This window comes from Lathamus discolor, chromosome 21 (assembly GCF_037157495.1).
Source record: "Lathamus discolor isolate bLatDis1 chromosome 21, bLatDis1.hap1, whole genome shotgun sequence".
NCBI classification, from domain to species: Eukaryota; Metazoa; Chordata; class Aves; order Psittaciformes; family Psittacidae; genus Lathamus; species Lathamus discolor.
This window is the reverse complement of record NC_088904.1, coordinates 3,794,870-3,816,291: the sequence shown is the minus strand read 5'-3', so window position 1 is coordinate 3,816,291 and position 21,422 is coordinate 3,794,870. Positions and strand designations below refer to the sequence as shown.

The 21,422-nt window shown below is 59.9% G+C and overlaps 1 protein-coding gene across 1 annotated transcript in view; it reads right to left on the bottom strand.

The window, feature by feature from the left end:
- The window catches only part of EFNA2 (ephrin A2), a 39,612-nt gene extending 26,115 nt beyond the window's left edge, over positions 1 to 13,497 (bottom strand). The window contains exon 1 of the mRNA XM_065700005.1: positions 13,327 to 13,497. Coding sequence (XP_065556077.1) covers positions 13,327 to 13,448 — 122 coding nt within the window. The 5' untranslated portion in view covers positions 13,449 to 13,497. The remainder of the gene's footprint in view (positions 1 to 13,326) is intronic.
- Between the last annotated feature and the right edge of the window lie 7,925 nt (positions 13,498 to 21,422).

The window sequence follows — 21,422 nt, the reverse complement described above, 5'->3', positions numbered from 1 at the left end:
AAGCAGGTCGAGCCCGCTGGGGATGGGGGTGCCAGAGGTGGCCGAGCAGGCTGGGCAGGGATGAGCGGCATCACGTGGAGGTGACAGTGGCAAAATCCCAACATACAAACTGCTTCCAGCGCGGAAAGCAGGGCAAAGGAGAAGGATGAGGCCCAGGCAAACACACTGGGGTGCTCTCGGGCAGCCCCGGTGGCACGGCTGCCACAGAGGGCACCCACCCCAGGGCCTTGCTGCCCTTCCAACACCAGTGGCCTCCCAGTTCCGCACTGGGGACACGTCTCGAGCAGAGGCTGGTGCCGTCCCCGGGCAGATTTGCTTTATAGGGTCATGGAGGAAGGTACCGGTGCAGAGATATTTAAGTGGCATTTTACCAGCGGAAAAAATTAGAGCCACAATATTAATTAATCCTCAAAGCACTTTACGAACATTAACTAATTACGCCTCCCAACCCCTCTGTGATGGGGGAAAGGTATCACTGGCCTCGTTTTACAGCCAATGAAGTGTGTGTGACTCACCCAAGGTCACTGCGATCAGGTGAAGGTAAGAAGGGGACCCCAACAGGACCCTGCAGCACCCCAAACGCATCCTATGCCCCTGAACCAGGTCCCAGCATCCTGCTCTGCACCCAGGGCAAAGAGCGAGTCGAGGGGCACCTCCCGCACCATTGCAGTGGGCAGAGCCCCCACCAGAAGCTGGGGCAGCCAGTTAGAACAGAAAAAGCTGAGGGGCTTTATGGAAAGCACAAACGACCCTGCGCGGTTTAAAAGCGATTAGAGGCCCTGGCTGGGTTATCAACCGGTGTCTCAATCACGCAGCATCGATCCAGATAATAGCCGGCAATTGTTCAGATACAATATCATAAAGTCACTTTAACTACAGCCATAAAGCTTCCCCCGCCTGCAGCCACCGCTGGGCGCTCCCCACGCCATGCGGATCGATGGCAAAGCCTTGGCCATCAGCACGTGCTGGGGGATGAGGGTGCTGAGGGGGCTCCGGGCTGGGGTGCGAGGAAGCAGCGTCTTCAGGCACCGACCCCTGCAGGGACAAGGCCACCCAATGGGGTTCCCTGCCCTGTGCTGTCCCCCAGGATCCTCCCTGCTTCTGCTGGGAGCAGAGGGGACACCGAGGTCCCCCTCAACACCCCTTCCTGAGCACCGGCAGCACCGGGCTTAGGGGAGCTCAAAGGCAGCCGCTGAGATTTGCCGTTTCAAGCTTTAATCCATGGGATTTATGGTCAGGAGAAAACGTGCGGCGACAGCCGCAGCCCCCAATGCACACAACGGGCTCCCGACCATGTGGTGCTGGGATGCGGCTCCTCTGCTCCCCGCAGCACCGAGGGGAAACTTCCCCCCATCAGCTCCCAGCGCCAGGGTGATTCCAGGCCATGGTCCCTGCCCCAGCACAGCAGCAGTTGGTGGCTTCGCTTCCCAGCCAGAGCTCATGGGGTTATTCACCGGGGGGACACCACTGGCAGCCCCTGCCCGCACTGGAGCCGCATCCTCACCCGCCGCTTCCCACTGCTTAATGAGCACAAAATAGTTCCATGTTGCCAATTACTTGGTTCGTTTGTGCTGCTCTGGCGCAGGGAAAATCCCGATGGAGCTGCCCCAGCCGCCAGGAAAGCCCCAGTGGGGTCCCTTCAGCACGGCAGGACCACACATCCCTGTCCCCACCAGCACCCCCAGGACCCCCTCATCCTGATGACCACCACTGATGCTTTCCCACATCCCCAACGTGACACGGATGCAGCTGTGGAGGGAAAGGGAGACCTTCCCGGGATTTAAACTGGACTTGGAGAAGCCCCAGCTCTGCCCCGGTCACGCTCAGTGTCCCCAGCACTGAGTCACAAACGCCTTCAGGGCCAGGGCTGTGGCCACCCCAATGGCCCCAGGAGCAGAGATCCCCATTTCCAGGTGTCAGTCCTGGCTGAGGTGTCAATGCCAAGCGGAACTGCACAGGCCAAAGTGCCCATCGTGCCCCTTGGGTACCGATGCTCCGTAAGCATCGTGGCAGGATACAGCCCCCATAGAGCGGGTCCAAGCCTGAGCTCACCAGGGCACGGGCCGGTGCCTTGCTCCATCACTGCGGAACGATGCTGGGAACAGCTCAGGGGACTCCTGGACCCATCCCCAGGCTTCAGAAACCCCAATTCCAGCTTTTCCCCCCAAGTTCCACTCTGCTGATTGACACACGCGGAAGATGCTTTGGCGTGCGACCCGCCGCCAGGCCGGCGCCACAACCCCTTCCACCCCGAGCAGCGCCACAGACGCGTGCCGGACCTCGCGCTGTCCCATCCCATCCCAGGATTTAGAGCCAGGAGAGCCCTCTCCCCTCGCCGAGATCGCTGCTGCAAACCCCATCATTACAAAAACATTAAACCAGCCCGGTCCCCAGGAACAACGCTCCTCTCGCCGCCGCTACACCTGCGCCCATAAATCCTCCCTCTACGAGGCAGCCCGGGGGTGATTTATAAGGTGAAGTTATTCACAAATACCACAGTGTTTTATGGAAAAAACAAAACAAAGCCCAGCCGGGCTCCCCCCCCGCCAGCAGGAACCGGGGCTCCTGGCAATGCCAGGGTTTTGCCCACTCGGGACAGGGAGGGTGTCTGCAAGATGCCCTGAGCCCGCACAGCACCATCGGGGCCCCAGAGCAGCCCAGAGGGTGCCCCAGGCTCTGTGACTGCGCAGCCAATGCCATCGGCACCGCTCGCTGCTGAAACGCCTGTGTCCGGCCACGGAGCAGGGTACGGCACGGGAGAGCGATGTCCTTCTCGATCTCTCCATGCACTCTACATATATTAATTGCTTAATTCAGCCTCTGGCAGAGATCCTCACCTGAACAGTGGAGAAACTGATGCTGGGAGTGGGGAACCCATTTGTCTCAGTGTAATGAGCTGGAGATCGGATCCAGAATCACACGGAGCTCGCTGTCTTAGTGATGAGAGCATCCCTCCACCTTATCCAAAAGCTTTCTATTTCAAAAGACAACATTATGATTTATTATTGTTAATCAGCTTTGAAATGCTTTCTGGAGTCCAGATTCCTGCTGCGGGGGCCCCGGCACCCCCATTGCCACCCAGCCCCGCTGCACTTCCCATCCCAGTGCCGGGGAGAGCGCTGGGAAGGAGCCAAGGCAGAAAATGAACAAGTGTGGATAGGGATGAGCCCGGATGGTCCAGCCAGAGAGGCTGCAGTTGGGTGTCTGCACCTCAGAGCTACCAACCCCGAGGGCCCGCATGGACAGGGGATGCAGGCAGGGAAAGCCCAGAGCCGGTGGGAGGCAAAGGGAATTCACGGCGATGACGCCAGGGCCACTCCTGGAGCACACATCCCGCAGAGAGCACGATCCCACTTCCCATCCCTCGTTTTAGCCTTTAATTCCACCTCATGGGGCCAGGCAGCGGTGCCGGAGGATGCCGGTGCTTCACAGGACTTGGCACCCTCCCAGCCTCAGCCAAACCAAGACCTGCGAACCTAAAGCAACCCAACGGAGACGGCATCGGATGGGAACTGGAGCCCAAAGCCATTTCTGTTCTGGGTTCTCTGTGAGAAACCAAACCCAGAGCACTGCTTTGATCAGGATCTGCTGCTGGAGCTGGTGCCGCATCGACAGGGGTTGCACAACCGCAACACGGTGCCGATGGCAGCGGGGGCTCAGAAAACCCAAGGAGAGGGTTTGGAAGATTCCAAGATGGACCCCGAGCGCCGACACACGAGGCTGTCCCGGAGAGAAGAAGCCTGCAGGGCTCGGGCTGACGATCATTTCCCCAAATAAAGGATTGCCAGGCCCGGCCAATTGTCTTGGTAAAAATAAACCCAAACCAGCAGAGCACATTCGTGTGATGGGGAGCAGGGGAATTCGAGCTGGAAGGCCCAAATATAGAAAAAGCTGATATTCCTGGTGTGAAGGGGGAGAGGAGGCTCAGAAAGGTTCCCTTTAATTGCAGGGCAAGAGGAAAATAACCACTTGGCAAACGGTGACGTGCTCTTTGCAAACACCGGCCATTTCGGAACACCACCGAAATAAGAGCGCCCATCCCAGAATTGGGGTGGTTCCACCACACCAAGCCCTGGCTGCACCGATGAGGGGACAGACAGCCTGTCCTGACCCTCCGCTGGCGCACAGGTATGGGGCAGAGCCCCATAGCATCGCTCCCGCAGCTTAAAACCATACGCGGCTGGACCAGCATCCACCGGCACTCCAGAATGGGATGCTCTGCCCCATGTTTTTCCACTCAATTTCCTCCCCCAGTCAGCAGCAGATAAATCCCTCTGCCGAGGCAGGCGGCCGGAACGGCAAAGCCAGCGGTGCCAAGTTTAATAAGCAACCCTGATCGAGAAACCAGATAATAATTGGGATTATCGAGCCGGCTGGGAAAGAGCTTCCTTGGCTCCTGATGGCCCCTGGCAGCCACTTGGGCTGCTCCTGACCCCCCGGTGCCAATGACACCTTGGGACAGGCGCCAGGCTCGGCGAGGCCGGACACTGCCGGGGAGCTGCAGTGATTTCGGATGCACCATTTATGATCACAAGGAAGCCAAACAACACCCCCCCGTTTTTGGGTCTGTACCTTCAGGATGAGGGACCCACCACCAGCCTCAAACTGTGTACCCCATGTCCCACAGGAGCCCCCGGGGACCCCCAGCTCCTTTTCCATACCCCAGCTCTGGGGGAAGCTCAGCAGCTGAAATAATCCCGTCGCGGTTGGATTTCGTGCAGGGCGCGAGGTCCAGGGGCTTTTTTCTCCTCAGTGGAAACAGGATTGAGAAAAGGAAGAATTGGGATTTTTAAGAGTTCTCGACAGGGTCAGGCTTGGCTGGTTTCATTTTCCTGCAAATTTAAAAAGCCCCTATTTATAAATAAATAAAATTAGAATAAGAATAATAAAAAAATCAAGCCAGGCTCAATAAAACCCCACTGGAAGCCACAGCCAGAAATCCTGCTGGAGGCCAGGCAGAAAGAGCTGGAGCCAGGCGGAGTGCTCAGAAATATTTGTATTTGCTGTCTAAACATTTTATCTCTTTCCTAGCACACGGGAGAGTTTTGCTCCCCGTGTAACGGTAAAGAAAAAAGAAACCCCTACAAATAACTCCTCCTCCTCTGCAGGAGGGAAAAAACCCAAATCCAACGAAACTTGGTTGCACCCAAACCAGCAAGAATTCCACTGAAATGGAGCTGGACACCACGCAAATCAGATGGCTGGAGGAGATGGTGTAGGAGGGATGGGGATCTAACCCGTCTTTCCCATCTCCAGGCGTTACAAACCCCTCGTGCGATGCGTTCGCCTTCTTGGCAAAGCTGGAGCCAAGGAAGAGTTACAACAGCCCTGAAATAGAGAGCTCAATCTTGGAGGGATTTCAGGGTCGTGTGGGGAAGGAGCCGAACGAAAAGCACGTTCCTGTATTGAAATCAGAAGTACTGAGCGATGGGTTTAACCTCCGCGGGTGCCGGGAGCGCTCCTGCAGCGCACGGTGGGAATGCCGGTGGTGTCCATGCGGATGCTGCAGCCTCACCGTGCGCCTCGGGGACCTGCGGCACCATGACCAGCGCCAGGCTGGTGTTCGGTGGGTCTGACTTCACACAGGCAGCCCGCACTTGCGCCAACACACGTGTGTATGTGCGTGCATGACACACGCGTGTGCACGGAGATCACGGCTGCGGGAAAAAGACGGCAAACACCAGAAATGCAAAGCAAGGGCAGTGGTTTTCTGGTGAGGAAGAGCTCAAACCACGGCCACATCCTGCAGGATCCCACCACGACCGCATCCCGCAGGATCCCACTACAACCGTATCCAGCAGGATCCCACCACGACCGCATCCTGCAGGATCCCACCACGGCTGCCCCTCTGGCACATTCCCACCAGGACATGGCTTGGCTCTGTGGCCGCCCCTCGCCCTGCAGTGGCATCACTTGCTGCTCCTCTGCTCTTGCAGCTGGGCCTTGGAAAGCAAACATGGGAAGAGGGGAAGAATTTAACAGGGGGAGGAATATAAAGAGTCTTAATCCCAGTTTCTGCCTGCATCCCTAACCCTCCATGAGGGAAACACCAAATGGATCCAAGCAGGGCTTGGGAATAGGAATGTGGGTCTTGCTGGCCCCAGTGCTGTTTGGCTTCACTGGAAGCCAGGAGGCATCGACAGCCTCACTTTACGACATTTAAATCACTGCCAGGGACTGATACGGCAGCGCACCATGGGTGCCCAACACCACCATCACCAGCCTCCCCAGGCGGGCAAGCCAAGCTCAAGCTGGGCAGTGTGGGGGCCTGGGAGCCCTGCCTGAACCCCAAACTCCAGCGCCCAGGACCCCACACCCACCCCCAGCTGCGCTGCCCAGTCCTGCCCCAAGGGACCCCACCAAAGCCATTCCCTGGCCCAGGGCTGGACCGAGCCTTTGCTGGCAGCCAGGGAGGGTGACCCCAGAGCTCCCACCAGCCTTGGCACTTGCATCAGCTCAAACAGGCCCATTGCCCTCTCCAGGGGTTGGACCCCACTGGCCCGGACGGTCCCCAAGGGCACAGGGGAAGGGGAAATCATTCCCCATCCTCGTTATTATTCTAGGGAGAAATTTCCCTCCTTTGTTTCATTTTTCCCCACTGCTGCCGCTTTGCCCACCTCATCCCGCTCTGAAGTTCAGGATCCTCCCACCCGCCCCTGACGGGGGTACAAAGCCCAGCTTCACTCAGCGGGGCAGGGCGGAGGTGGGTGCCTTCCCAGTCCCTTTGGAGAAGGATCCTTTTTCCCCCCTCATCACGTCTGCGGCACTGCCATCCGGCACATGGAGGAGCCGCAGGAGCCGCCGCAGCCTCATGCACGGCGCTGCTCCAGCTCCACCGGCCACGCACGATTCCAGGGGCAGAGCCAGGATTGGGCAAGTGGAGACCCTCCATCGGCTCCCTTCGGCAAAGCTCTTGAACCCTGTTAGGGGCAAGGGCCCAATCCAGCATCTCACAGAAGGATGGGATAAGGGCAAGAGGAGAAAGGCAAAGCAGAGCAGGATTTATCCCGACAAGGGTGCAAACCTGCAAGGGGTAAGCTTAGAGGAACCCTGGTTTAAGCACCAAAATGGAAGACGTGGCTTAAAGGTTACCCACATCCATGAGGATGAGGTGGTGCTGAGCTGTTGCACCGGAGCAGACACTGGGAACTGCTCCTGGGCCCTGCTGAGCACCGGCACACCAACCCCGTGGGGTTTTCACTCTCCCCCAGTAGGTCGGGATGGAGTTTGGGGCTCAATACAGGATTTTAGGCAAAACCATTCCCTTGCCACCCTTCTGGGATGAAGCCCCAGCCCACAGCCTCCACTCTCCTTGGCTTTTGAGTAAGGAGCCTCATTAAGAGGTAATTAGCTCTGGAACAATGGGAAGCTGTTTAGCAGCCCAGCCACAGCAGCAGCAACAAGCAAAGGGGGAAAGGAGGGAGGAGAAATAAATAACAAACACCACTCTGACCACCCAGGAACTGGGGGGGCCGCAGCACCCTGCCCAGCACCAGCCTAAGGGCTCCCTCCTGCCTGCCCTGCTCTCACAGCCTCGGCCCTTCCCAGCTTTCTTATGGGGGGCAAAACAGCCCGGGAGCATCACAGGGGCTGGACAAACCTGAATGGAGCATCCCAACACGCTCCCACCCAGCTGGTGGCACAGTGGGGAGGGCAACAGGGACCCCAAGCCCATCAGCCAGGCTGCTGGTAAAGAGTTTGCGCCCGCACAAGCACCCGCTACGCACCAGTGAAACAGCAGTTGTGGTGTTGGGGGTCCCTGGCTTCAGAGGCACCTCCTGAACTCCCTGGCGAAGACCAAAGCATCGGTGGTGACCGCCTGCTCAGGCTTCGGATCCCTTCACCGCTGCAGCTCGGACCACGGCACAGCTCGGACCACGGCACAGCCACAGCGGCAACCCCGGCGTTGATCTTGGTTTTGTGATGATGCTCAAGGCCCGGGGAAATGGGCAGACTCGGGGCTGGAGCACGCTGGGCTCAGGTGGGTCATGGCGGAGCAGGCAACTCCTCTTAGGAGGTGAAGGTAACAAGGGGAAGATCTGCTCGCCCTCCATAAACCTCATTACATCAACGGAGCAGGGCAAGATCTCCGCCCCTGAACAAGGGTAAGATTTGCTCGCCCTCCATAAACCCCATTAAATCAACAGAGCAGGGCAAGATCCCTGCAAGATCAAAACGAAGCCTCTCAAAGTCATGATTAATACCTAACACAAAAGAACCGAAATTTCCACCATCAGGAACGAGGAGCTATTTAAAGCACAATTGCTGCAATTTTACAGCCAACCCGACAGATGAACCTTGTCAAACGTCTGCAGGTACGGACACAGGGAGCCACAGCCATCGGCACACGGGATGCATGGAGACGGACGGACACACGGACGGCAGGGCGAGAGCAGAGCGGGATGCTGAGACCTGCCCTGACAGATGTGAAACCAAACCTACGCATGTCCCTCAGCCCACAGGTAGACATTACATACGTGTACAACACCGAGGCGGTTACAGCCACGCCGGAGTTTGGACATCTGTGTTATTTATGTGTGTAAGGTGTATGTATGCATGTGCACATACACATACTCATATATATAAAAGCACTTTTAAAGCTTTCCAATGGTAACAGAAGGAATCTCTCTCCCCGTCTCCCTTTGCATCCTTCTCACTCCCCATCCTCTTTGTGCCTCCCCACTTTGGGACACGCAGGGGGACACTGCGGGCTCCAGGAGCCGCTGACCCACGGGCCCCAGCCTGTCCTCGCATTAGGATGCTGCGCATGGCCGGCATTTGGATACCAAATGTGCAACCAGCAGGGAATGTAATTGCGGTCCCTAGAAAGGGACAGGCAGAGAGACGGAGACGGGCAGGGAGAGAAAATCTTGTCAGAGACGCTGGACCTGTTTGTATCTGCTCTCCATTAACCACGCTCGCCGCAGACCTGGGCTGGTGAAGAATAGCTAACACGGCTTAACGGGCTGGAAAAGAGGGGTGGGGAGGGCTGCAAATGATCTCGGCACAAAGGGAAAATGAAACAGATGAAAACTAAAAGAGCAGTAATTGCACGGACATGGGACGTGGCAGGGTACCGGTACCCCCAGCCCAGAGAGGGGACTCGGCCTGATGCCGATACAGGAACCACGCGAGCACTGGAGTTAAAACACACGTTAAAATCGCTCTGAGGGGGAAATGGGGTGTCCTGCCTAAGGCAGCGGGGACACCCAAAGGGCCCAGCCCAGGCAGCCCCAGACAGAGCCAGGAGATGGAGGTTTGGGGAACCCACCCCATAGAAGGGCTGGCACCAAACCCACCCCAGCACAGAGGCACGGGTGGGCACATCCAGCGCCATGCCTGAGCCATCCCACTCAACCGCTCCTCTCCGGCACCAAATTCCCTGGAAAAGCCAAATACGCATTGTCCCGGCTCCCTCGGAGGGTGGCACACGCGGCTGCCATCGGCCTGGCCCCTTCACCCCAGCTCCACCATCCCTGTGCATGGATCCTCCATGAAAGTCCTGCTCTGCCGCCACCACGGTCCCTGAGCATCACCTGAGCTCCCGCCAACTGCAGTAAATCCCCCGCTAGAAACCATTTCTCCGGCTCCCCAGTGCTGGGATTGGGGAGTGCGGAGCAGCAGAACTGAGCCCCTGCTGTGCTCAGCACCAAACCAAGAAATTTAAAGGAAAAAAACCAGAAAAGAAGCCTTCCGAGGCAAAGAAATGACCTCCGTTAAATATAGGCCACGAGCGAAATCTGGATCATTTACAGCATTTGTATCTGTACTGTAAACAGAGAGGAAAATACCCAATACTGCACATTTCCCCCTCCGGAGATAGCGAATACGGGAATTGCGTTTGGCTGCAGGAACACTGTCATTCTGGAATTACTCTAACCTGCCCATTACGTAGCTGTAGGTAGAACAGGGGACGAAAACGAATCTCAAATCCTCTGTCCTTCCTCGGCCTTCCAGAGGTTTCCAGTCGCAGCCCCGAGGCTGCAGGCTGGGAATCCTGGGATCAGGGGCCCTCCGAGGACAGGTCGCCCCTTCCCGCAGACCTTTTCCCCTCTGTACTGAGGAGGATTCCCAAACCCTGATTTTTTTCCCCGCATTGTAGTTTCATCCAAGACACTCATCCCAATCCTATCGCATGGGGGTCACGCCAGCAAGCGGGGGATGGAGCTGGAGCCCCCAACCTGCCCGAGCGATGCTGTCCCACCAGCAGACACTGGCTTGACCTGCTGCAGGTCCCAAGGCTGCAAATCCATCCGAGAACCCTATGGGCAGCTCCCATGCCTCCGGCCACACCGGCTGGAAAACACGGAGCGGCCACACGGCCCCCAGGACCCCATGGAGGGAAGAGCCCTGTCTGCAGCACCGGACCCCTGCCCAGCTCTCGTTGCCCTCTGGTCCCATCTGCAGGAGCATCCCATGCAGAACCTTCACCCATGACCAGCCCTGGCCCTGCCAACACAGCCCACCCTGGGAATGAAACAGCGTTAGTGAGCCTGTACGTGCTCCAAACCCCACAGATACCTGCGGGTATCGAAACAGTGCATCGTTATATAGAGACATGCTCTTCCTCCTTCAGCTATTCCCAGGATAACCCAGGGGTTCCATCCAGCACAGCCCCAGCCACCCTTTTCCAAATGCAGGCTTCCAAAATCATGTAGCAAAGAAAAAGAAACCTGGGAATCCAGAGCGAGTGGCTCCAGTATCTCCATGGAACAGGCAAACCGCAGCATCCCGAGGTAGCGCTTATTTTTAATTTAGACCCAATTATGAAATATAGAATTATTCTAATCTGGGCAAATCATATTGACCAGGAGATTTATTACTGCCTTTTATAAAACATAGATTGCAATAGAAAGCCAACGAAAAATATTTATCAACAGCTCAGGTCTGTGGGTTCAAACACGCACCGGGCAGCTTCACCTTCCCTTTTTTTTTTAATCCTTTTTGATTTCCCCTTATTAAATATTCCGAAGGGAGGGGAGGGAGGGAGGAGAAGGAAAACAACGGACCAGAAAAAGCATCTCTACTTTGTTCTTCATTGCCAAGGATGAGGTAGTTTTCTACTAACTCCAGAGACAAAATCAAATCACCGCTGGGTTCAAAAAGGAAACCAGGAGAAAACTCAAAGGCAATTTCTACCTTTGCGACACCCAATAAATCGCCTCGAATCCCGAGACCCAAAGGTGCACCCAGGGAGCGCCTCGGCCAACTGCGACACAGGGTGCTCCTGCGTTGGGGAAATATGGGTCACATCCCGGCGCTGCGACGTGCCTGCGGAAACCCACCAGCCATTGTCTGCTCATCCCTCCGACCCCGCACAGCTCCTTCCCTCTGCTTCAGTTTCCCCTCAAAAATATTTTCCCTGCTAACGTCAGATGTAGGGAAAAAGCCAGATCCGTGTAATCACAACCCACTACCTATTTTCAAAGGGAAATTCCCCGCTGCCTTTCTCTGCAGCGCCCATCTCAGCGCATACACGGGGCGATGGGACACGAGCAGCTCATAGGGCCGAGCCGAAGCCATCGCTGGGTCCCGCACCAGCTACCGGGACATCGGTCACCCAAGGACCGCAGGTTACTTTGTGCTGTAGAGACTTTTGGGTGCTCAACCTCAGCCATGGCCCCGACCGCTCGGTGATGCCGCCCTCATCCCCGGCAGCCGGGATGCCGGAGTTTAACCGGGGAGCCCCTTGCACATGTTTGGCATTTGGAAGAACAAAAGAGAGCCCAAAGTGTGGGAGCTGGGGAGGACCAGGAACTGTAACCAAAAACTTTGCAATGGGCAAAAAAAAAAAATAGGGGAAAAAAAAATTCCCTGCCTCTTACAATCCCCCACAAAAATGTGAGATAATAAAATCCATATGCACCGCAGGCGGCCCGCGGCGAAGGCACCGCGCGAAGGCAGCGCCGAGCACAAAGGCACCGGCTTGCCCCAATTTTGGGGCGGCGCAAGGGGTATCAGAGTGGGGGCAACGGTGCCTGGACGGTCCCTCCCAACGGGACAGGGTAGCTGCACGGACGCCGACACTCACCAGCATCCTCGGCCCCACGTGCATCCCACTGGCCGAAAGGCAACCGGGAACTTCAGCGAAGTGCGATGGTGTCACCGGACACTGCTGGGTATGTGGCAGGAGAGAAGGGACCACCGAGGATGAGCCCCATTGCCATGGCCCAACTCCCGCCTGCCCTGCCCCAGGGCTGGGCCCCACTGCATGGGCACCCATGGGTGACCACAGAACACGCTTCACACCAGAGCACGGAACAGTCCAGAGCTGGAGGCAGCAGCGCCCGCTGCAGAAGGGAACTGAGCATCGCCCTGCGCCCAGCTCAGGGGAGACACCCCAGGGCCTGTTTAGCTTTGAGAAACTGGGGGGGAAAATGTGGTTTTGGTGATTTTTGTCTTTTACACAGGTCCCCAGAGCCCAGCCCGGTCAAACCCTGCACTGAGCACAGAGGGGAGCTGAGGGGGGAGTCTGGGGGGGGGGGGTCCCAGCCACCTGAGCCAGGAGCAGAATGAATTCATCCTCATTTCCAACTCTCCAACGGGATTTTTGGGGGTTCCTCAAAATGTGGAACAAAGAAAAGCAACAGAAATTAAACTCTCGTTGGGGGAAGAAAGAAAAACTGCTGGGGGGGGGGGGGAGGGACGGGGACACCAACACAAAATATTCAGTAAATTTAATAAATCCAAACACGGAGCAGGGAACTAAACCGACGATGCAGCCATTTCTTTTCCAAGCTGAAAACCAAGCGGGGAGCGGCGGCTGCGAGCTCTGGCCCCGCACCCCCGCCCGCACCGCCCCGTTTTGCCGTTTCACCCCCGAACCCGTTGCTCCAAACCCTCCCGGGGCCGCTCCCGGCGCCTTTCACCCCGTTCCGCGTTGCCCCGCAGGACCCTCGCGGGACGGGACCGCTGGGACGGGCCCGGGGGGAGAAGAGACTTGAACTTCCCCGAAGTTGGGCGCAGTGGGGCCGGGGGAGAGGAGGGGGGGGCCCGGGCCGCAGCCTCCGCGGCACCGCTCCCCGAGCCCCGAGCCCCCGCAGCCGCCCCCGGCACCGCGGGAGATGCTCCCGGCGCTGCCGCAGCCCCCGGGGACGGCTCCCGTCGGGTCCCCGGCAGAACTTTCGGAGGGGGCAACGGGACCCGCGCCGACCCCTCGGGGGCCGCCCCCCCCCCCCTCCCCCGCCTTTTAACGGAGCACAGCGGGGGCTGGACCCGCAACGGACGGCGGCGGCGGCCGCCTGTCACCGACCGGAGGGTGGGGAGTGAAGACCGAACCCTGTCCCCCCCCCGCCGCTGCAGCCCGGCCCCGCCGCCCCGGCTCACCTGGGGTTGCTCCCGTTCCAGTAGACAGCGTACCGGTCCGAGATAACTTTCCCGGTCTCGTCGGTCCAGACGCAGACACCGACGAGCGCGGCGAGCAGCGCGGCCGCCTCCCAGCGCGGCATCGTCCCGGCCGCGGCGGGCGCGGCTCCGGCCGCTTCAGCGGGCGGCGGGGCGGCGGCCGGCGGAGCCCTGGGGCCGGCGGCGGGCGGCGGCGGGCGGGCGGGCGGCCCTCACCATCGCCCGCGGCCCCGGGCGCCGTCAGCGGGGAAAGTTGGGGGCGGCCGCGGCGCGGCGGCACCGGGGCAGCCGCATCCCGCGCCCGGGGCGGCGGGGACCGGCCGCTTCCCGCAGCGCCCCGGGAGCGCCCCGGCACCGGGGGCCTCCCCCCCTCCCGCACCGAACTTCGGCCAAGTTCCGCCGAGCCCCCCCCCCCCCCTCCCCGCCCGGTACCGAGCACCCGGCGCTGCCGCCGCACCCGCGGGGCTGGAGCGGGACGGGGCGGGCGCAGCCGCCGAGGCCCCCGAGCGGGTTCCTGCGCTCCGGGGACACCGGAGAGACAAAGGCCGGGCCGGGGAGGCCGCCGCTGCCTCAGTGCCGCCGCGCCATGCTGCGCCCGGCCCCGCCCCGCCCCGCACGGCCACGCCCCGCCCCGCACGGCCACGCCCCGCCCCGCGCGCCGCCGCTGCGCGCGCCCGGCCCGGTGCCAGGGCGGGGCCTGGGGTGGGGGGGGAAGGCACCGGCGGGGGGGGGGGGGGGCAGGTTCTGCATTGGGGTTGCAGCGCAGCCGGGGGGGGGGGGGGGGGGGGGTGCGGTACGTCGAGGAAGGGGAGGGCTCAGGGTTGAATTGTGGGGGTCACATCAGGAAGAGGCGGGGGGGCAAGGGCAGGGCCGGGGCAGACGGACAGACGGACACGGCGTGCAGGGGCCGGGCTGGCAGGAGGGGGGAGCCCCCCCCCCCCCCCCGTTTACGTTTCTTCACCTCCGATGCAGGAATAAATTAACCAATAATTTGCATGAAGGCGTCGCGTTCCCTTGCGGAGCGCTCGGAAAACGCTGATGTGGTGATAACGGCATCGGGCGGCACCGCGGGCCGCGGCCACCGGCACCGCCACGGGCACCGCGACCCATGCAACGGGTGGTGGGTACCGGAGCCCGCAGCCCCCCAGGCGCAGAGCGCTCAACAGATGAATCCCTGTTGCTCCAGGAGAGGACTCGGGCTGCTCCAGACCCCCCGTCCGCAGGGGCTCAATCCACCAGGGCACCCCCCCAGGCCCCCCCTGCCGCGCATCCAGATGCAAACACGCATCCAGCCGGATTCACGACAGCCACAAGGTGCCCATTAGAATCCAAGGGAGCAGCAGCCGAGGCGCTTCCGCCAATCCAGCTCGGCGCCTGTCTTTATGCTTCAGCATCCAAATACCCCCGTAAAGCTGCCTCCACCTAATGCGCCTTTAGTTGTGAGTTTGCTGCCGTTAAAAGGGAGAAAAAGGCTGTAAAACACCTCCAAGTGCTGCATGTAGATAGGTGGGATGTAAATAAAAGATGGATCATTGTCATTATTTATTTAGCGGATCTATTTTGGAAAACTCAATGGGCTGTGGGGCTCTGCATCCCCCCCCCTTCCTTCCCCCCCCCCTTCTGAAAAGTAAAAACAAATAAAGGCGGAATTATTTTGGAATAACGTTGCCGTGGCATCCTCGCACACAGCAAACCCTCATCCTCCACCACCAAGGTTACGCATCCCTCTATCCGACTCCCATCAAGATATTTCTCTATCAAGCCACCGACAGCCAATCTTTCTCCCTGTCAGAGGGAAGCTATCATAAAGCTGTCTGCTTGTCTGTCACCTTTATTTGTTTTCATTTATCCAGCCAAGCCACTAAAAGCCTTTCCAGGCACACTGAGAGGGCTAGGGGTGGCCATCCCCTGTGATGGGCAATGGTGAAGGGAGTCCCCAAAGAGCCCGTCCAGAGGTCTCAGGGGGTAAAGTGCAGCTCAGCACAGCCCAGAGCCAGCACCACCCACAACGGGGATGTCCCAGGGACTGATGTCCCTGGAGCTGGGCCACCGAGAGACTGTGGCATCCAGTGGGGAAAGCTTTAGGATGCTGGGAGAGGCTTTTATAGGGTGGATCCAGCAGGAAGGTGCACGCTCACCCAGCCCATTCACCATGGGGTTCACCCACGCTGCGACTGCTCCTGGTTGTGCTGGGGCAGAGCTGCTCCAAGGGCAAACATCCCAAAGGATATCTGACCCTGGATCAGCTCCCCAGTGACGCACTGAGAGGCTCCTCCACCGCACAACACCACAGGGATGGTTCTCAAGGGAGGGGTGCCCACTGCTCAGCATGAGCACGACCTAGAGCACGTCCTCCATCACCAAACCAGTACAGGAGCTGTTGGGGAACTGGTTCCCACTCCCTAACACTGAACCACTCCATGCCAGGCTCGCATCCGTTCTTTTTTCCCCCAAGCCTTGTTCTTGGAAATAGCTGAACAAATTTGGCCGAAATTACAGGAAAAGAAGCCTCAACTCAGAAATTCAACCCGAACAGTAAAGCCATCAGCAGCCCAAGTACCAGGGATTCAATAGGGGAATCTGCTCCAGCCCTGCCTAAAGCACCTCAGGCCAGGCTGGCCAAGACAGGCAGCGCCTTTTATAAGACCAACCGACAGAGCTGGAGCAAGCAGAGCAGCTTCCAAGCATGAGGGTTTGCCAGGTCCCTGCTCCGGGAATGGTGCAGAGCTCGGCCTCAGGCACACGGCACACAGGGACTGGGGACACTCGCTCCAGAGCGAGGGGCCATCCTGCCCCATGGCACCCCATAAAGGGCTTTGGACCAGGATCGGGCCCTTGTGGAGGGAAATACCTTGAAGTCATCATTACTAAATTAATCAAGCTTCACCGTATCCCTCGAGACGAATCAATTCCATAGTTATTTTGTGGACTCGGAAAGAGAAACAATGCAAAGCCCATCGCGCTGCCCTGTCGAGTTTGGGTGGCTGTGGTTTGGGTGCTGGTTCCCCCACTCAGCACCAGTGCATCCGTGGCCATTCGGCACAGTGTGGCTGCATGAAGAGGCCACGGCAGCACCAGGCAGCGCCACTGAGTCCTGCTGCTTCCTCCCGTGCTCCACATGGCTTTCCTCTGCCCAGTGCTGCCCAATGCATCCCAGTTCTGCCCAGCGCAGTGCAGTGCATCCCATCTTCACCCAGTACAACAGCCTCCACCGGTGCTGCATGAGGTCATGGATCAAATTCACTGGGAAATGGGAAGAGCACAAGGAAAGAGCCTGCCTGATCTCTGCCATCCAGCTCCCGGCGGGGGGTTGTGTCCCAGCCCGATGCTGGTTTAGTCTCTACACGCCTCTGCCCACACAGAGCCCAGCACAAGCTTTGCATGTAACGACTTCTTTTTCTTCCTCCTTCTTGCTAATTGGAAGGAAAACACTTTCCAGGGGTTTTCTTGCTTCTTTCGGGTTGTTTCCTTACCAAACAAAAACAACGCTATTGCAGATCCTCACATCCCCAGACACTCGGGGGTTTGGGTGGGGGGCGAGCCTGTGTGCAGGGAGGTGTAATTTACACCCTTTAGCTTCAATTGTATCAGCCTAGAGATTATGGGAGGTACGGAAAAGGTAAACCCCATAGAAGAGGTCGCTGCAGCAACACCCGGGAAGAGCCGGCGCGAGGCCGCGGCTGCCTCTTCACAAAGCCTGGTTATAATTTAGCTGCAACAGGAAAAACAGGGGCCCCGGAGGGTCCCTCCGCGCCGAGCACGAACCCTCGCGCAGCCGCAGGCCCGTGCGCGGGGATCCCGGCCGGCAGCGGGTCCATCCCTGGGATGCAGCAGGGATACACAGGGATTGTGCTGATGCCACCAGCACCGACCCCCGCCTGCTGCCCCAGAGGCCTTTTGGTGCCTTCGGTGTTTAAGTAAAGATCCATGTGAGGAAGCGAGGGCTGATTTACAGCTGGTCCTGGGCAGCCACCGGCAGCAGAGCAGGAGGACGTGGAGGGGGAAGAGGGAAATCCATTCAGTGACCCAAACGTCAGGAACCTCAGGGTAATGCAGAGCCACGGGTGGGTTGCTGCTGGCTCAGGGCAGCTTGGGCCCCTCTGCTCCCCAGACAATGCTGATGGCAAAGCTCCTGCCTGCACCAGGGAACAGCAGCTCCATCACACTGGCACCGTGCCGGCAGGAGGTGGGCAGCGCATGGTGAGGGCAATGAGCCGCTGCGGTGAGCTCCGGCAGTGGCTTCTCCATCACCCGGGGTGGCTGGAGCCAAGCACTGCAGGGCCAGGCTGGGAGACAGGCCTGGCTCAGCCCTATCCCTTGCACAGGGATGCTGACACTCGCTGCTCACTTCATCTCCATCCATCGAGCTGCCTGCAGTGGGGCAGCCTCACATGAGCCCCCAGCCCAGAAACCCCAGCTCCGGTGGGGACCCTTGGGGACCCCCAGGCACCGTCACCCCTCCAGGAGGAAGGGTGGGACAGCCCCAGAACCACAGCTCAGGGTGGAAACCCAGGGGAGGGAAGCATCCAACCCCTTCCTGCACCATCCACGCACAGACACGCTTTGCCCGGGGCCGTCCCGGGCGCTGCCTCCCCAGAGCAGGCACACACCTTTGCCCCAGCAGCGCCGGGCATGTTCTGCTGCTTCACCCGATGCTTATGAAACCACCCAGCCCTGAAATCCAGCTGCAGATAAAGGCCCTGCCATGGCCGACTCATCCCACGCCGGAGCTGTGCCAGCACGGGTGAGCTCAGCTCCATGGCAGGGAGCACAGTGGCAGGTTGCGGCCGTGGTCCCTGTGAGACGCCAGCTCTCGGCTGCTGGATCCGCGCACCCCTCGCAGCAGCAGCAGCCGCCCTCAAAGCAATTTGCAGGCATTAATTAAATCACAGCCCCTTCACGAGGGTGGGTGGGAAATGGTGCAGGATGCGCCCTGGATGCAGCTGACACCTCTAAAACCAGCCCCATAAAACCCACCCCGCTGCAGCACAGGATGTGGGGACGTCTGTCAAGGTCGGATGAAGGGAACCCAGGGGAGCTGCCCGGGGTCTGTGCCCCCTCCTGCCCGCAATGGTGTCTCTGGGTGCCAAAGCCCAGATGCCCCCTCCTTACTGGGGCTGGTTTGCTCCTATATGCAGCCCACAGGCAGGGCTGGGGCAGATGCCGCCAGGAGAAACCTCAGCCCATTTGAACAGAGCAGGGGTGAAGGTGAGGACCAGGGGATGGCCGGGTTGAGCCCTTGTTCCCCCTGGGGTTTAAGCCCTTGTTCCCCCTGGGGTTTAAGCTCCCAGAGGATCCAAGCTGAGCTCTCTGAAACACAGGGAAGGGAACAGCTCTTTGTGAAGAGCCTCCAGCTCCCCACGTGTGCCCGGGCAGTGCTGCCTCCTCCTGCCTCTCCCTGCAGCCCCAGAGCTGGTGAACAACCCCGGCCGGGGCTGCACCAGCAGCAGCCAGACCTGGGTGCCAGCACAGACCCAGGACTGAGCCTGCCGAGGGCTTGGCAGGGCTGGGCAGAGCCATCCATCGCCTCCGGCAGGAGGGCAGCGCGCAGCCAGGCGGATGACCCCGCGGCTGCGGAGCGGGGAACAGCTTGTGCAGATCATGGCAACGGCTGCGCCCTGTTAGCAGCAACACGGCGCGTCCTGGGGAGCGCTGCACCTCCGGCTGCTGCTCCGACGCCGCCAAGACGGGAGGGTCCGTGCACGGGGTGATACCACCACCGGCACCGGCGCAGCGGGACACAAGCTCCAGCGTGGTCCGCCCAGCCTGGGCCAGCGCCAAAGCCGTCGGTCCTGTGCTGGGGGAGGTTTAAAGCAGTCCGAGTAGTATTTTCCCGTTCTAACACCCCCGCGCAGGGTGAGACCCGCTCAGGACAGCCGTGGCAGGAGGGTGGCCGGAGCCAGGAGCCCGCAGGAGGACCTTGGGACCCCCGAGACCCCTCGCCAGGCGCTGCCTCCTCCGCCCAAGGGATGGAGACGCATCCGACAGCCTGCGGCAGAGCCGGGGACGCTCCACGGCTGCCGCATGGAGCCCCAGGGCCCGTTAGTTCCCCAGCCTTGCAGATCTCACCCAAAGCAGAGGCCGGGCGCGGCGGCAGCGGCGGCAGCAGCGCGGAGCCGAGCAGCACCGCATCGCTTAGACAACACCCCCCCCTAGTGCCGGTGTCCCTCCGCGGGCTGCCCGGGCCGGGGGCCGCATCCTGGCCAGGCCCTTGTGCCACAGCCCCCTGCCCCTGGTAGGGATGCTGCGGCCATCACCGTGGCTTCAGCTCGCTGGCAACAAGCGCTCTGCGCAGCCCCAGCGCTGTTGGTTTGCTTGGCGGAAGTTTTATCACCTAGGAAAACAAGTGAAGACCCCCCCAGACCCACGGCCCCACAGCAGCCCCTTCGCCCCTGTTGGGCAGTGGGGGAACCCTCCACCCCTGCTCAAGTCATTCCCAGAATCACCCCATTCACAAGGACACTGCTCAGTGCCATGGCCACAAAGCCCGGGCCCAGCATCACCACCGAACCCCACACCAGGAGCCAGCGCCATGAGCATCCTCCGTGGCCCTCCCGAGCCGGGCAGCCCCACAGGTGCCCGACTGCACATCGGGAGCTGCTGAATATGGAAAGCGCAGGGGAAAAGCGTTTTCTGTTCGGCCTGAACCCACCCAAGTGGAAGGGGAAGGGGAGGAGGAAAGGGCAGCCCAAAGAGTTAATCCACTTTGAATTGCAGCGTGGCTCCAGCCAACACGCAAACACGCCAGGGCTGACAGCTTGACAGAGACGGATTGGCAGCTCCCGAGGTGAAACATCCCGTCCCGAGCCATGGATCCGTATTAAAGCCCGTCTTGAACGGGGCAGGTTTCACGGTGGCGTTTTCCACAAGGGAAAAATAAGTTAAATAAATCAAAGTGCGAGGGGAAGGAGAGCAGGGAGCTGGAACGGGGACCCCTGGGGTGAATCCCCACGTTTGCCCCCCTCCAACTTGCCCTGGGGTTTGCCGAGCCCCTCAGTGGCAGCAGCTTCCCCCGTGCCGCCCGGACCCTGGGACCAGCACAGCATCATTCCCGGCTCCCATCCATGGGCTGAGCTGCTCCGAGGGTGCTGCGGGGCTGAGGCTCCCCCCGCTCCCAGCAGGACTCGTGTAGGGTCTTGATGCCCCGGACGGGACCCCCGAGAGCTGCTCAAATGCAGATAAAGGACAAACCAGGAGCAACGGGAACCGGCGGCGATGCCAGCGTGGGCCGTGCGGGTGATGCGGACGGGTGAACGCAGCCCCGGGCGGGTTTTAAAACCCCTTCGTGTGGCAGAAAAGGCGTTTTATAGGAAGGAAACGGGCTCGGTCCGCAATTCCCGTCCCCCGTCCCCCGTCCCCCCCCAGGGCCGCCTGCCTGTCAGCATCAGGAATCACTGATCTCCAGCGGGTGTCTCTGAGGGCTGATAGGGCACCGACCCTCATCTTTTCCGCAGCGAGCGCTCCTGTAAGCTACCTTTGTGCTGGAATGATCGGAATTCATTACAGACCACCCCCCGCCGTGCCGGGCTCCCATGGGAGGAATCCGCCAGCTCTCTCCAAGCCTAAATGGGATTAGGTTATCTCCCAGCACCGAAAGGCAGACATGCGCCAGCCAAGCAGGTCCCAGAGGGTCTCACTTGGGGGGGTTCCTCCTCACCGAGATGCGATGGTGCAAGCGGTGGCATTGCCACGGGTCCCCGGGGCAGAACAAGCCCTCCGCATGGGGATCTGTTCCAACATGGGCACAGAGGGGAGGTTTGATGGTGGTGCCGGCGCTGGACACCTTTAGTGTCGCTGTGGATTTTGGACAAACACCATCACCCTGTTGTCTGTCAGTCACCAAACACCCCCCCTGCTGTCACCCCCTCGTGTTCCCTCAGCTTTGGTCCCACTCCTGGTTCCTGATCCTGGTGCAGGGCAGAGCCCATGGGAGAGGTGGGGGCAGCCAGGTGAGCCGTGGCTCTGCCCAGCACCGGCACCTCTGGTATTGGCGATGCTCTTCCCAGGATAATCCACCATTAGTGGCAATGCCCAGCTCCTCAGACCACTCACAACTCCACCTCAGGCATGGATTACTC